Source organism: Anser cygnoides, chromosome 12, assembly GCF_040182565.1.
Source record: "Anser cygnoides isolate HZ-2024a breed goose chromosome 12, Taihu_goose_T2T_genome, whole genome shotgun sequence".
Classification (NCBI taxonomy): domain Eukaryota; kingdom Metazoa; phylum Chordata; class Aves; order Anseriformes; family Anatidae; genus Anser; species Anser cygnoides.
The window spans coordinates 14,701,197-14,718,043 of NC_089884.1; the positions used below are offsets into that span (position 1 = coordinate 14,701,197).

General features: G+C 38.1%; 1 protein-coding gene and 1 long non-coding RNA gene across 9 annotated transcripts in view; one reads left to right on the forward strand and one right to left on the reverse strand.

Moving 5' to 3' along the window:
• Positions 1 to 8,313, forward strand: part of LOC106043101 (uncharacterized) — a 55,383-nt gene extending 47,070 nt beyond the window's left edge. For 2 of the 5 annotated variants that reach the window (XR_007168939.2, XR_007168940.2), the window contains exons 3-5: positions 1,353 to 1,497; positions 4,662 to 4,785; positions 5,416 to 6,519. This is a non-coding gene — a long non-coding RNA (uncharacterized lncRNA). Of the gene's footprint in view, positions 1 to 1,352; positions 1,498 to 4,661; positions 4,786 to 5,415; positions 6,520 to 7,757 lie in introns of those variants that run through there. The other 3 variants (XR_010834418.1, XR_010834419.1, XR_010834417.1) reach the window with 3 other exon arrangements.
• Positions 1 to 16,847, reverse strand: part of NFATC3 (nuclear factor of activated T cells 3) — a 74,862-nt gene that overhangs the window by 29,728 nt on the left and 28,287 nt on the right. For all 4 annotated transcript variants that reach the window (XM_067004368.1, XM_048078630.2, XM_048078629.2 and 1 more), the window contains exon 3: positions 12,457 to 12,619. In XM_067004368.1, the coding sequence (XP_066860469.1) occupies positions 12,457 to 12,619 (163 nt within the window). The remainder of the gene's footprint in view (positions 1 to 12,456; positions 12,620 to 16,847) is intronic.

The window sequence follows — 16,847 nt, forward strand, 5'->3', positions numbered from 1 at the left end:
GTTAACTCGTGCATCTTTCCCTTTCTAAAATATGACTAACCACCAATGCACTCCGCTATCACAAAACCACCTCTTGTTTGAGCTAACAGTAATTAAACAGCATGAAAAACACTGATGCCTCAATAAATAAATTAAACTAGCTATAAAAAAAAAAATGCTAGCTTTATGATTATACACTGGTAACATAGTTGTCCAGAAGATTTAAGGAAACAAAATTTAACTGACAGTAACACACAAGTTTCCTTTACCCACTGCAATTTTAAATGAGACCTACAAAACAGGTCTTACAAATCCACAATGCTCACTTGATCTTCAGTATTCCTGCAGTTTGTGTAGACTGATGCACGTTGCAAGTTACATGACTTCTAAATAGCAATGTAACACGTTTATATTTCACTGACTTCAATGTCAACTTATGTTACAAATCGAGGGAGGGGAGACAGTTATTCTTTAAATGTGGTTTTGTCACATCAGTATTTTTGTCTTTAAAGTTACTTGGTTGCACAGCAATATTATCCAAGCTCTTTGCAGAACTAGCACAGAAAAACAAACAAACTAACAAACAAAACACAAAAAAAAACACACAAAAATGCAAAAACCCATGTCAATTTAACCTACTTAAAAGAACAACAACACCAGTAGTCAGCAGTACAAAAAAAAAAGCACACCCACACACAGACATCTGAAGCACCACTGCAGACTGCTTGCATCTCAATGTGCTACAACTGGTGCTAAATTTTACGTACACCCAATGACTGCCTCTTTCCTACATTAAAACTACGCCCATGACAACACCTACCTGTCCTATCACTTGTGTTAGAACTTTTGTCTCAATCAATGACAGGAGTGTTGTTTCTCAGAGTCCGTAATGTTAAAGAGCCATTCTCAAAGCTTTCAGCTATTGGTCTACATGAATGCTTTTGTCCAAGATGTAATGCTCCACCTAGATTTAATTAATCCATCCAGATACAACCATGTGGGTCAATATTTCCTGTCCATTAATTTTTGGTTCAATGTGATTGAGAAGCATAACAGCAAACATCTAGACCATGCAAGACAGACAAAACTGAGATTAATCAAAAGCAAAACAAAAAAAAAAAAAAAACCTGACGCTTGTTCTTCCCCTTTTCCCCCAGCACACACACAATCTAAAAATTCCTACAGACATACTGCAGATAAAAATCTCCAGATAAGCTACAGCACATAGCTGCTGTTAAGCAAGAACATACGTATCTTGAAGAGCTGACAGAAACGCTTGATAGATCTAATGTATTACGTATGTTACACTTACAGCATTATTAAGTAATTCTGTTTGTTTTTTTTTTTTCTCCCATTTTTCCATTTGTTTTTAGAAGAGTAAGAAGGTCCTAAAAGCTACACTAGTAAGACCATACCATCTTGAAGTTCTTCACAGTGGGAGACTGATGGGAAAGAAAGGAAGCAGTTCAGCATTTCTATCACTTTCCTGGGCTGGGTGATTTCAAGACCGTTCCTACAGTAAGGAGACCTCCCTGCTTTTCATAGTTGAAGGGAAAGAATTCTGGGTTCTGTTGTCTTCAATTCTCCCTATACCTTTCCTAGCTGTTGTGCCTTTTAAAAGTCAGTCCAGTTCAGTTTTACCATAAAATGCAGACTAAAAGTAGGGTTACACTAAAGCAGACTGTCCTGAAACTTGAACTCTCTTCATCTCCCCCAAGTCCAACTACCTTCAGGAATTGACCTGTGCATAGTCAAGCAGAGAAAACAGACATAATAATGTTCAGTCAGTAAGTCACATCTCCTCCTGGCTTTAACACTCGTTACCCCCTTCAGACCCTTGGTATAATGAAATAAAAATATCTGCCACAAAAAGCCAGGCAATCTTTACAAGTCACAGCAGCTTTTATCAAACACAATATCCTGTCCTATAATTGACAAATTTCCAACTAATTTCTTACATGATTTCATTTATTTATGTATTTCTACATTTCACAGGCTTATGTTCTGTCAAATATGTCAATGGTTTTGTTCTCATTGGAGTTCGCAGCACAAAGAGCTAAATCTAGGAAAAAAACAAACCATACCAAGGCCTCAGCCTTCACTGAGTGGAGGCAGTCTAGACTGTGTTGATACCCATGTAAATAAATGCAATATTCAGGCATTTACCGATGTTACAGTAGAGACAATGAACTTCTCGTAACCACCACCAGTGTTCAGGTTTTTCTCCATCTGCCAGGAGTCACCTGTAAACTACAGCAGCACAACCAGATCACAACTTTTACCCTTAATTATTATTCCACTGAAAGTAGAACATGGGGACTCTTTCATCAGTTATGGCTACATCCATTATACTTGATGCAGGCCTCCAATATCTTTCTAAAATATTTTTTTCCTAATAACAAATTAGTATTTCCAGAAGCTATGAATTTCAATAATTTAAAGTATCTAAAGAAAAATTAAGACCTTACATTCATTTAGCATTTACAGCAGTCACTTTTTGCAAAACTCTCAACACTGTGACCCCCACCATCCATTTTCCTCCGTTACAATTCACTCTTAACATGATGAAACGCAGCCTGAATGTGAACTTTGTTAAACGCACTCACTCTTATACTGGGAATTATATATATTACAAGCCAGAGCTATTAAAAAAAAGTTGAGTAACAAATAGGGTCACTGGGACAAAGCTGCTTTCCACTTAACGCTATCTCCCCCATCCCTAGCAATGGATATGTACACAACAGTTCTAGAGATAACAGCAATGAGAGACCGAGACTGACTCATAGAACTGCACCAGTCTGTCAACAGTCAGTGGAGGCCCTGTCCTCTACAGCGGCCCAGAGGCAGTGGGAGCTTACTGCAGTGAAGCAAAGCCCACCCAGTGCCAGTGGTTGCAGTGGTGTTGCCTACGAGGCTCTATGGCTGCACACTACACTTGAATTGCTCAGAGCTGTTTCTAACAATGGTTTTGCTTCCATTACACTAGAGCAAACATTCACCCTCTATGCTTTCCCAGATACACTATGGAAGACATACAGAGCCTGGTTTCCAAACATTATTCTGCAAAAGATGTTGGAGGAGTAGAAAGTGGCAGACAAAAAAAGACAAAAACTCCCTACCCCACCAACAGATTAGCTATATATCAGCACGGTATCAGGTGCATTTTCTGAGTGATGGTCTTGAAATGCAGTCTGACTGTTTTACATCACACCAATACGCAAGCCTTACCTCTATGGAAATCTGAAATTGTGTTACTACAGCTTGAAAATAAACATAATAATAAATAATAATAATATTTTTTTTTTTTTTAAAAAAAGAGCCACCACATAGTAGCACTACTTTTGGCATTTAGCTATACTTTTCTATATAGCAAATTAAACAAAAACAAACAAGAAATCCAATGCCCCAGCGAAACTGCAAGTTAAAAAAACATGCTAATTTTTCTTCAATGAAAATACCTACATAATTACCTTGAAAGAATACATACTGTTTAGTTCAAATACCTAGTGAAGCTGTGGTGTCTGTACCTTTAGTTTACCTTGGTAGAGAATTCATGATATATACAAATAAGAACATAGTGTCACTACACAGCTCATGGGCATTTAAGTTAACAAACTATTTTACAACCTACAACCTGCTGCAGCATCACCACGCTGAAGATGCACACCGTAAATTGCTACAATATCAGCCCGTCCAAGATTCAGTCACAGGTCACACACAGAAAGACGGTAACTTAAACTACTGGTTGAGCACTGGGGCTTTTTTCCATGCATGCCTTCCAGTATTTATGCCATTAATATGCAATTTTAGAGCTGCATGCTAACAAAAATATAGATATTAATTTTACTTTTTTTTTTTAAAAGACAAAAGCAACACTTTCCCAGGAGTAGCAAGCACTGTGCTGCAGACAACTAATAAGTTACTGCATGCTGTCACTGCTGACCTCTAGAAACCCTCCTCTGTAATAGAATACTGATACACCACCCACTGCTTTGCAGAGGAAACTCTGCCAAGTTGTTTTTGTGTTTCTGTATCGTTTCCATAGCAAAGGTCAGTGCATGCGTAAGTTAAACTAAAGCTGGAAGGCTAAAGACTGAAGGTCACAACAGGATAAGCCAGAACAGCTTCAGCCAAAGCAGTTCCAGCCGTGTTACTACATGCATTCAGTAAACTCCTGCATGTCAATACTTAGTTTGCAATTTTTATGATGCAAGTATGAAGAGAGTAAGGTAATGAGAAAAATTCAGTCATCAGGATGCTGTGTTTTTATATTAGAAAAACATTCCTACGTTCTTAATGCACATATAGAAAATCCTTTAGAAAAAAACAACTGTAACACTAGAGATCAATGTGATCACTGAAGTCAGCAGCATTTACACTTGAAAGTTAGTGGTAAGGGTGAGAATCTTTTCCTTTCTGAGGAAATCTAGCAGGTCACATTAAGTAAAAGGTATCAACCTAACAAAGGTAGCAGTTTTCCAGATTACATGCAGATCGTATTGGGCCATTATGTTGCTCATATGCCATCAGTTCCATGCTCTGAGCTAAGGGAGAGCTTGCAATACTCGGCAAGCTCATCAGAGGGCTTTAAAATCTCAAGTATTTAGAAGTTCTGCCTCCCTCCACTGTCTATTTTTTTAAACTAAGAAGGTTCTCTCTCTGTTTTCCATCTATTGTTTCAGGCCAAGTATTACCGATCTCTATTCAAATATAAATGTTATTTACCCACAAGATGTGATTTCTCAAGAGCTGCAAGAAGACTTGAGAAGAATATCCAACAGAAAACACACACTTCACAGAAAACAGGTACTATCAGACCACAATAGCATACTTCGAAATAGTCTGTTTTTCTTAAAATAACCCAAACTCTCTTTGTTTACTTACAATAAACCAACCCCTTATATTGTCACTAAATCCAGAAGTGATGTCAGGCTTTCACATGGCTATTCTGTTAGACTAAAAACGCAGACAAAAAAAAAAGGGAACTATAGCTTAGGGAAAAAAAAAAGTGAAATCATTTCTTTAGCTACATTTTACACTCAGCAATCAACCAATCCTAGATACTAATGACATTTCAGACAGTGCCAAAACCCATTTGATTGTATTTTTAAAGCAATTTTCCTGTAAAACTTTCCAGCATTCATTAGGAATTTGCATGTTTAACCAAACTTTCACTTGTGTTTAATATTCATGTTTTATCCTTTGTGCGCCTTGCTCAATTAGCGAGCAAAAAATAAGATCCTATCGCCACTCCAGTGCTCCCTCCCCTTGGACAATTAATTTACTGCTTATGGCATTACTGGATTGGTAAAGTAGGCTGATTAGAAGGAAGTCTTTTACATAAAAACAGATGTCCCTAAAAATAGAGCATAGTCTTGAAATACAAGACATGTCAGGGGAAAAAATCTGTGATAATCAAGGCTTTTCTTCATGCAGGTTAACAACTCCAGCTTCATCAAATGCACCAGTATTCCTGTAAAAATCCTCAGCTCAAACATGAAGGGGGAAGGAAATCCACAGCAGTGTGAAGAAGTGTAGGCACTCCCTACCCCTTTACTTCCAATAGTGAGGTCCTAGGCTTTTCAACACGGTGACACGAAGCGCACAACTAACTAGTTATCTCCTCCTTGGTAGTCTCCCTGCAGCTAGAAGCATTTCAGCGTGTCTCTATTCGTCAGAACACCTCCCACAGTTACACCACCGTAAGGAAGACAAAAGAGGACAAGAAAGGCCCAGATAGATGAAGGCGAAGGCAAAGATAAAGGGAAGGTAAAGCTGTTCTCTCCAATTAGGTATTTTTCCTTTTACTTTGGAAGACTGCAGTATTGAAGATACGGTATAATTTACCCTGGAATCTAAACAATCCTAAAAGAAAAGAACTTTCACTACTTATGGTTTAGTCCACTTTTAAACAGTTGTTTACAAAACAAAACTGCCAAACCTCACCATAGTAATATAATAAAAGTTTAAAAAAAGAAAAAAAAAAGGCTTTGAGATGTTTTGTCCTCTGAGACAATGGAGACGTGACCCATAACCTTGGACTATTTCTGACAACAGTATTCAAGAGGCACTGGAGCATGGCTTTGAGGAACCAAAATTTTTTTCTTCAGACATTTCTTCACAAGAATTTCACTTTTGAGTGGTTTGCAGCTACTTTCTTACAGAACCGTGAAGACTGACGTTTTAAAAGCTGAAGGGTGACTCTTCCAAACTGAGCAGCACACCTAGTAACAGCTAGAAATAAAAGCAAGGGATAAAAGAGATCTAAAGGCATGAAGATGCTCAATAAATTGAAACAAAAGCCACAGAATGACTAACACTAGTGGTGCAATTTGCCATAAATTTATTGTCAGTGGCATTTTGAAAAGCTTGAACCACGCTATAGATATAAAAACAAGTTCAGGGAAGTTATTGAAAGTCAGACTGACCACAGCCATCTCCTTGTGGGGGATGCAGAGGGGCAATGAGTGCTGACCTTTGATCTGCTGTGGACTGTTCACAAGAAAGTGAATTCATGGAAGATAACTCCATTCAGATCTCTTAGACAATACCCCAACCACTGACTTAAAAGCTTAGCAGTAGATGCAAGTGTGTTTTTTTTTTTTTTTTAATTTCATTCCCATTCCACAAAGGTTTTAATGTTAGAGAAAGTTAAACGTATAATTTTAAAATTAAATATGTTGTATCAACCTACTTCCCCTTCCTGAAGTGCAGTACTATTTTCAATCATTTGATTATCTGATGTAGGAAAGAAAAGCATGCACACCAGAGAAGCATCCTCCTTCCTCTTTTGCTAATAGCTCATTGAGTAGACTGACTTAAAACCTTAAAATAGTATAGATCTCTGCAATTCTGAAAAATAAAAATAGTGAGGTATGAAAGCAACAAGTGTTAACAAACTACTAGACATAGTGGCACAAGTCCAGGTTTAACAGCATTTTAAAGGTCATCACAAAGACAAATGGGTCCTGAAGAGAACCAAAGCAAAAATAGCAGTGCATTACTGGCCATGATACCATCTGGTCATACAACGTACGGAACATCCTTCAAGGTTTAAGAACCTGGATTTTTCTATTTCTGAAATCTCACACTTCCATGCTTACTGCTTGCAGAGAAGACTGACTATTTAAATGCTAATTTCAGGCATATTTTGAAGAGTGTTTCAGCTCAGAGTCCTGTCCCATTCTATGCTACCAACAGAAGACCAAATCATAGCTAAAATAGTGTTAGACTAACATTACAACTTCACGCTGTGCAGAATTACTGGCTACATCTAACTAGCCATCACCATACACAATCCATCTTCAGTTTGCTCTGCACTATCAAGAAATTGTGCTATTTCTGAACCTCCAATTCCCAGTGCCAAATTACGCTATGGACAACTTTTCAGATGAGCATTTCCAGGAAAACCCATATAACTTGCAAAAAAAACCCCTAATTCTACTTGGAAAAAAATTTCAATAGTACTCTTCCTCATCTTAGTAACCACAACACAAGAAGCAGACAACCGTGTCATTACCAATCCAGTATGCCATTTTAATTTTTTCCATGTTAATTAGAGCATTGTATTGATTAAGTGTTCAAACATATATTAGATGCATGTGGATGGGTTTTACTATCTATTTTGGGGGTTCTAGAGCAGAAGATGCCTATATAGTCAATCTACTCTTAAAAAGATATTTATTTTTACAACCCCATCCAAAAGCCAATGTTTTGTCCCTAACAGCCGATCACACGGCTCACACAGGCTGAGACTTACCTTCTGCATTTATTTGCAGGTTGTCACCAACAGTTAGAACTGGGATAAGAACCCGCCTTCTGGTGATGTATGAATAAAGGGAAGGACTCGAGACAAAGAAAAAAACCAACACAGAAGAATTGAAAAAATGGAAGGTGGGAAGAAGGGAAGGGTCATAAGACACAGAAAAACCATTCTGTATACCATTCTCTATACCCTTCCTCAAACATAGGACTGCTGACCAGTCCATAGATTGCATGATGCTTCCTCTCTCCTGTTGCAGCAGGATCAACTCCTGTGCAAATCTGGCTTATGGCAGAGATGAACGGCTCCTACCCTTGAGCCCATTAAAGCATGGCAAGAAGACTTATGGTACAGGCAAATTCCTGATAGCTACCCCTGCCCCAAATTTCTCTGGTACACATGGGGTACTTCATCCCCAAATAGAACTTACACAGTGTCTGTCGTAGATACACCATCACTTCAAAACGAGTTACCCTTATCACTGTGTTCACATCTAGAACCGATTCCCACTGTGGTAACTCACCACAGGACAGATATCCTCCTCGCATGCAGAACAAGGAGCTGTTAGCTCCACTGCCACTCAGTAAATCTCACTGCAAGTTTATCAAGAAGACTATACGGGAGATCACCTCCCTCAACAGCAACAGGACATAAGGTTAAAATATTTGTTGTGCACAACAGCTTGTGGAATTTCCTACTAGAAGATAGCATCAAATTTAAAATACTTAAGAGAACTCGGCAAATTGCAAAAGCTGATGTGAATTGCAGGAACACAACATACAATTATTTTTTAAATGAAAAATGTCATTTTAGGTCAGGAAGCTAGAATATAAAAGCAAGAAACTATTCGTGAGAGATCCTTATTGTGTTCCTGCCTGCTCTAAAATGCTTAAAAACCATTATCCGAGTGAAGTCTCATGAAAAACCTTAACCATTTTAGAAAACAGTTAAATCTCACTCCAGCAAATTGTAAATGTAAACATTATTTTATTATGTACAATTTGACCTGGGGCAAGGGTGAGAAATTCAAGGAATTGTGATCTTTCATTTAAGAGTTAGATGAAACATAGCAGCTATTTATTTAAAAGGCTTCTTAGATGGGTAGAATACGTACTTCAACCTACTGAATTAGGTAGACAGTTCTCAGAGGCCTTCTCTGTCTCCTGACTATGGAACACAAGATTTCCACACTGTTTGAATGAGAGAATTTCAAAACGTCACCCTTCCCATTGCTTACCATGCTGCCAAGTTATTTATTCCTTCCCTGTGAATAATGTCAGCCTTATCTTGTAGATTTTTCTAAACAGGTAAAATAAGTAGTGACAGATGACATGGATTAGCTGGAACACACTCCTAAGCAAGCAGAGATAAAAATGACAGTTACCTAATATTTTGAATGTTTTGCCATTGAAAGACTGAAAACAGTAGAATTTCAGCACAGAATTTGCTTCTTTGAAATCAATGGACTTAGAAAACAAAACATGATGCTCAACTCATTTCATTTCCTCACATTTGGAAATAAGCTGATTAAATGTACTCACAGCAGATGATGCCAAATTTGTCAGAAGCTTAGTCTCCTAGCAACAGGTACAGTACAGTATTAGTAATAGATTAATGGCATATGCTAATAGATTAATGGCTTGAAGCCATGTACTATCTTAAAATCTTTATTCTAAATAACACATCAACTGCACATGCAGAACTACAGAGGTTTCCGCATTTTGGAAATTAAATGTTCTTTCTATAAAATACTGTGCAAAAGTAACAAAAACTCTGTAGCAAGAAAAAGCACATAGGCCTTGAGGCACCCACATCCTTTCTTGTCTCTGACACTGGTTAACTTACAGGCACAAGGAAACACCAAGTACTTTTTTGCAATAATCACCCACATAGACAGAACTGAATGTTGTAAAGCCAAGAGCACCAAACAGAAAGAAGATAAGTCAGATACAAATAGCAATGCATATCGTGAAATGCATTTGTGTAATAACCCTCTGGAAGTGCTGGAAAAGCTTGCATCTTTATATTTAAATTGAGTAATTTATGTCTACTCACAGCTATTTAATGTTTACTTTTCACCAAACTTGGCCCTTAGCACACTGTTTTTACCAGTAGCGAATAAAAAGTTAATTCAAATCCTTGTTTTGTTTCATAACAACTTCCTCTCCCATCAAGCACAATAATTAATTTCTAATCCAGCTGGAAGAGACGAAATTGCAAAATAGAATATTGATTTGCATTCGTATTCATTTTAATTTAGAGAGGCATAGCACCATGCATGTGTTTAAGCACGAGACTGTGAAACAAACAAATACTACGGCCATTTTTAAAACAGGATTCTTGTAATAGCGAGGTATTTCACAATTCTAATTAGAATAAAGAGCTTTGAAAATAATAAGTCACATAGATTACAGATCTGTGTTTTTTTTTTTCTAATTTACATCTACCACTACAATTTAAAAGCATCTAGTTTTGCAAGCAAAAGGAAGCCTACATATATTTGTCAAGTCTTATAACCATCAGCAAAATAATTTCCTTTAAAACAAATATTAGTGCAAGATGCAAAAACCCGGGGGGGGGGGGGGGGGGTGGTGGTGGAAAATAGTTCCCAAATGCTCAGCAGAGACTTAGTTTGGCAGCTAAAATCTCCCAAGATTCTGTCCTCATTAATGATGTGTTAAATTCCAGTACCAGCACCTTGGCATGTGAAAATTGTATCTACTTGTTCTCCAGCAACTAAACACAATGAAGAAATTTGCCCTGGCAACTACTTTCAGATTCCAGCCTAGCTCAGGCATCCTCACTTTTCTCTCGTATGCAGCACAGACTTACTTCCCTGCTGTGTATTCGATCGTTGCCTCTACTGTGCTAAGGAATCTAGCAGGTCTGACAATAGGAGAAGGTTTGAGCTGGTTGCGCCATGGTATTGTCACCAGGAGAACACTGAGAAACTCTGTAGGTAGCATGAAAGCTGGACGATGAGCTTAGATTAAGAATGAAAATGGAAGGATGATGAAAGATATTCAAGGAAGAAGAGATGTGATGAAGAGATCCAGCCTTCTTTTGGAGGAAGGGAAAGGAAAGATACAGACAAAAAAAGTCCTAAGAAGAAAACAGAAGGAATGAAAAAAATCACGGTAAGGTATCAGAGAAGAATCAGAGTTGGGTAAATAGCTTGAAGAATGCGACTAGGTGTCAGGTTAGGAGAAGAAATTCTTTAGATGAAGAGTTTAGAAAGAGGAGATTGCTTAGGCAAGGAGAAAGGAACAGACAGTCCAATACATCTAAATTCTGCTGGTACATCTTTACTTATGCACGTGTAACTTCAGAGCTGTTCCAAAACTGATGTAATTACAACGCATGACAGAATTTGCTTGCCAGTGAGGAATAAAAAAGTATAAGGAGAAAAAGTGATAATATGTTTATTCTACAGTATGAGTAGGAGAAACAATAGGGACTGATTATGCCAACTCTATTACCACTTTGAGTCTGGTTTTAAATACTAACACGTTACTTAAACTATTGAAATGGGACAAATATAACAAATACATTTTTAATTTCTCGATTGCTCTTGTAAAACACTAAGGACTGAAACCGTGACTGCCATTTTGCTGTAAAAGAACAGGAAGTATCCTGGGTTTGGGGGAAGAAACAGACCTGTGGTAACCTTAAGGTAATTAGATTAATTTTCTTTTTGTCCCCCCTATTTATCCTAAGCAGCTATTTATCCTTTATAGCTGTTGTTTCTTTTGACATATAAATGAACACTTGATTTTTATCTTAATATATTTTGGGATTAAGATAAAAATCATTAAGCAAGATTGAGATGAATAAGTAAAGAGACATTGCTTTCACCCAAGGATGCAGCAAACTTACAAATCAAGGAATCTTAACAAGCCCCATAATTCCCCAGCGCAATCTTCCCTGTGTCCAGCGAGTAAGAGGGCCAGTTCTGTTGCCAGCTGGCACCACAGGTACTAAAGGAGACATAAGTGACTACCAGTAAAGTAATCCAGAAGCCTGCCCAGCATAGGGTAGGAGATGTGTGCACACCTCGGCTCAGAGGGGAGCACATCACAGCTTGTGTACGCAGTTATTTATATCCACGACACCAAAACCACGCTTCTTTCCCTTCAAAGGAGATTATGATGGCAAAGCTTTCACATGAAAGCCAAACCTAATTTACCAGGACCTTACATCCATCCCTGAGCTCAACAACAATTGGATGGTGTTTGCAAAGTGTTTATATACTATGCTTTAGATGTCTTTAGCACTTTAAATGTTTAGCATGAACAAAGGAACCCAGCCAAAGCAACTGTTAATGACCAGTACCAGGTATCAACACAGTTTGTGTACCACCACCCTCTGTTAGTCAGAGGAGAACCGTTGCCTGAATTACTACTGCATTTAGATCAGTTTCAGTACTGAACAAAACTGTTCTAAAAGACAATAAAGCTTGCTTGATTCTGTTAAAGCAGTGGAAACAGTGACAAGACACAGGGCAGGGTAGGAAGGGGAACAAGTCTTGCTTGCCCTTACAGAGTAACAGTTTAAATCTGAACTAATTTTTGTATTGCACAAGGTACATTTAGGGGAAAATCTTACCCAGGAAGGAATATAAGCTTCAAAGAAGGTAAGGACTCACGCCATTATAAATACCAGTAACTGTATCTAAGAGAAAGTTATCTTTGATTCAAGAAAGCCAGACTTCCTACCTTCACTACAGGGTGTCCTCCAGTAGATGCTTTTACTGCTCCTCTGCTTCCTTCTGTTTCATAGTGAGCTCTGTGATGAGTTTTAGGCTGGACATCTATTTTCAGTTCACATTGCCCGTAATGACTTGGTAAAGGCCAGTCGAGAGGTGGCAACGAAGATGTGCTGCAATCAAGATGTGCACACTATGGTTAAATGAAATATGCCATTTGGCCAGGGTACAATCACAGGAACTTCTCCATAAATACAGACAATGATGTCATTTTCCTAACACATGATTACGAAATAAGAATAGCTATTAGCCTAGCACTATTTCTTGAAAATTCCCAAAGTCTGCTGGTGCATTAAAATCTTCAATTAAACATTTATTTGGGGGGTATTTTTGGAGCGTACTAATGTAGTGCTGTATTTCTTCCTTCCAGTCCCTGGCTGAAAGAAAGGTACTGCAGGCCCTGCATTACCAGCGTTATTCCATAATGCTTTTATTTTATGTTTTTATTCTCAAGTTTATCAACAAGCAAGTTCAAATGGTTCTAAAGGGAACAGTTTAAATTCATTTATCATTATCATAACTAAACCATTAAGTTTCAAAAAATACTTGAAGATAATAAAGCAGACAGTTACTTTGTTAAGATTGGTAAGCACTGCACTTTGTTAACTATCATTCCGATGAACACTACCTGATGATTCAAACTTTTAAGACTAGTAGTCCTGTCTAAGCATAAAGACTTACTGCAACAAACACACCTGAAGTGTGTGCTTAGCTTATCCATGGATTATACCCTTACACCCAGTAGCAAAATTGCTCCAGGGGAGGAGGAAAAAAATGCAGCAATAGAAGTAACATGAAAAACTCAAAGGGAAATAAGCCACATGGTATCACCATTTTTTTTCCATACCTATCCTTTTACCTGCTTAGATTCACAGACTTATTATTCTAATATGAAGAACAGTAGGATTCAAGTCAGTAATTACCTGTTGGAGCAAATTAATTTCTAAACATTTAAAAGTGAATGTTTATAGCACTGTGTAACACACAAGAACATATACAATAAAAATAAGCTTCTATTGAAATAGTTTTTACTGCCATACACTGACCAACAGGGCAAGCAAAGTAGGTTTTAAAGAGATGGACAAACGCTGGTTTGTATTCTTGCCTGAGAAAGTGCAACTCCATCCCTTTCTCCTTTACAGGAAGTCAGGTAAAACCCCACTGCCAGTCCAAAACCATGCACACTTTCACAAACACAAACAGCTACAGATCCACAAAAGACAAGCTGTACCTTCTGGAGAGCTGCAACCTATGAAAACATATCCACAGTTGGGAAAGAAGGTGATGTTTGAACTGAAGGGGAAAAAAAAGGCTGTCTTTAGTAAGTATCTGGATGGACTTGGGCTCAGGCTGCAGCACCATATATCTACCTTTTACTACAAACATCATTGTCACTAAGCACAGAAAAGGGGGAGAAGCAAAGGCCCCACTTGCTGGCATCCTCCTACAGGAGGGCCACCTATAAACCTGCTGGCCTGCTGCTTTGTGGAGTACCTCCAACTGTGCACTTCAGCAGAGAGCTAACCCTGAGATAAACTCATCTCCTGAAGCGCCTTTCAGGGAATGAATGGGAACCAGAGTTTTTCCCTTTCTTCTTACTGAAAGTAAGAAATGAGAGCAATAAATCATGTCCACAAGCATTCAGTGTGTAGCCAAGACTCTTCTTCCCCCAGTAAGCAGGTCTTAGGACCAGTCCTTCCACAGCAATAGTATTTACTGGGTAGGAGAAGTGATGTCAAGAATAAAAGAGGAAACAGGAAAACAAGAGGAATGCAGCATAAGCCCAGTCCTGCCAGTTACTTACCACAGGCCAAGGTGTACTGCCTAAATGCTACTATTGGTTATCAACTAGACCTTGCCATTCACTTTTATAGTTACTGAACAAGACTCAAGTCTTCAGTCTGAAAACGGAAAGAAAACATCAGGATTAGACGATACTAAAAATAGTTTTAAAAGGAATATAGCATGCAAGAATTCGTTCTTTATTATTTCTGAAAAAGTTTTTTCTCCCCTATAACCAAGTAGTTGATGTTAAAATAGTTGGTATGCATAGTGAACAGATATGGTCCCGCAGAGAGCTTGGTGTAACATGCACACCACAGACTACATACCAATTACTGGGAGATATTACTCAAAGTTACATATTAAACTCACTCTAGAAAAAGTATTTGTTGCTAATGATGGCCCTCTATACCTCTAAGAGGTTTAATCCTGCAATTAACTAATAAAAATGTAGCACAAGCCATATCAGAGTCCCATTATCTGCTGAAACAATATTTGGAATACTAGAACAAACATGGAGACAGGAAAATAACGAGGTCTCAAGATTTTGTCATTCTTTGAAAACAAATAAAAAAAAATCAGCATGAGGGAGTGAGCAAGCACACATGCATGTGCAGATGCCTAAACGAGAGGGAGAGAGGGAGGGAGGGAGAAGCTTCCAAAAGTTTTCCAAATAAATTGCATAGCATTAGACTTTTAGGTCTTGCTGCTTCAAACTGCTATTTTCTAGATGAAACAGACCAGAGTTGTAGCTGCTTCCCTTTAAGGAACAGACTGTGATGTGGGATACCCAAAGTGTTAAGTGTTTATCTTTGAATATTTTTCTTGCTGTCTCCATCACCCTCAACTTCTTAGCAGCAATGGAATCCTAAAAAGTTTCGGGGTACAGTGTCATGCACCTTTCTGCCCTGTGATGATATCATTTAAATCCATTTCTGCTTCCACACCACTCTTTCACTTGTTTTGAAGCAAATGCTGTAGAGCAACACATTACAGTGAATTGGTGATCTAACTTTATTTCATTTTGAAAGGTAAGCTTTTTTATTCTGTTAGTTTACCAGAGCCTCCACTATCTAAATGGTTTGTTCAAACTGAAATAACGGGAGAGAGGCTGAACAAGAACTTTCCTTGCCTGTCACCTTCTGAACGTCACATGGACCTTCAAGCTCGGACACTAAATAAATACATCAAATATCAGAATACAGTCCATAAACTTTTTTTTTCCCCACTAGGTAGAAATCAACATCAAAACAGAAGAATCATGTCAGAACTGGGGTGTGAAGAAACACAATCTCTGTACTAGACACTGTATATGGGAAATAAATTCTGAAGCTGCTAGCTGGAGTAATTAGAGTAAATAAAGTTGATAGTGAACTCTACTGATCTCTGATGATTTGAAACTTAACTAAGACACCTATAACATGTTTAAAAAAACACAGCTTTTTGAGAAATGTGCAAAGATTTGGTACCGTTACAAAAAGATTTGTCTCCCCCAGTTTGCACACAGCATGATGACATTTCTATTGCTTTCAAAGCCATCTCTACCTTTGCATTCAGAACACAGGATCTAGATCAGGTGCTGACTGTTTTTTTTTTTTTACAAGTTATTTTAGACTAAAAGATTAAAAGAAATAAGAACTTTTGTTTTTCAAACCTCTCACTTGTCAAACTTGAGGGAGGAGGAATGTACTAGTAGACACTTCCACACACTTTGTTACAGAAGTTCATCACAAAATTACTGTTACAACAGCTTGCAACTTAGTGTTTTTTTTATACATGGTTCTGTAATTTTTGCTTTTCTTTGCCGAGTAAACCCCTTATTAACAGTACAGTAACCTACTAGTAAAGCACCAAATCACATACCAGCAAACAATGACTGATGGTCATCCTAAATGTTTCATGAAATCAAATCTTAGCATGCTGTTGAGACAGCACCAATCTGTAAAGCTACAGATGTTCTTCCAGTAATACCAAGAGAATTTCATAATCTGATTAATGCAAGTCTCCAAAAGCTCAAACTTCTATCACCTCAAGATTAAAGGCTTTAGAGAACAGCTGCTATTAAAGGAAACTTAGAAGTAGAGAAAGAACCCTTCAGTAGCATCCTCAGCAGAAGCCATCACTTTTAAAACAATCACTTCAGTGTTCACACTATTAATTCAATGGATACCTTCTTCACCTGCAACTATGATCTCCAAAACAACAGCGCTTCTGGCTGCTCACATTGATGAACAGACATCTAACGCTCATCAGAATGACAATCTCATGGATTCCTCTGGATTTCAGTGTTCGGACCTGCGGAAGCAACGGCCCCCTCCATGGGCTGTATCTCCCTTGCACAGGAAGAAACAAAGCCTAGAAACAAGATTGCTTGCTTACATTTGACTTATGTTTTATTCTTCCTTCTATCCCACATGCAGCGTTGTGGGGCCAATGGCAGCTGTGGAAAATAATCCTGTTAAAAACTGAAAACGGTTATCTTCCATTTGGAGCACTCCCCCTAGGCAATTCACTGGACAGACAGCTGGGGCTCCGTGCAGAGAGCAATTGCTAATCCTG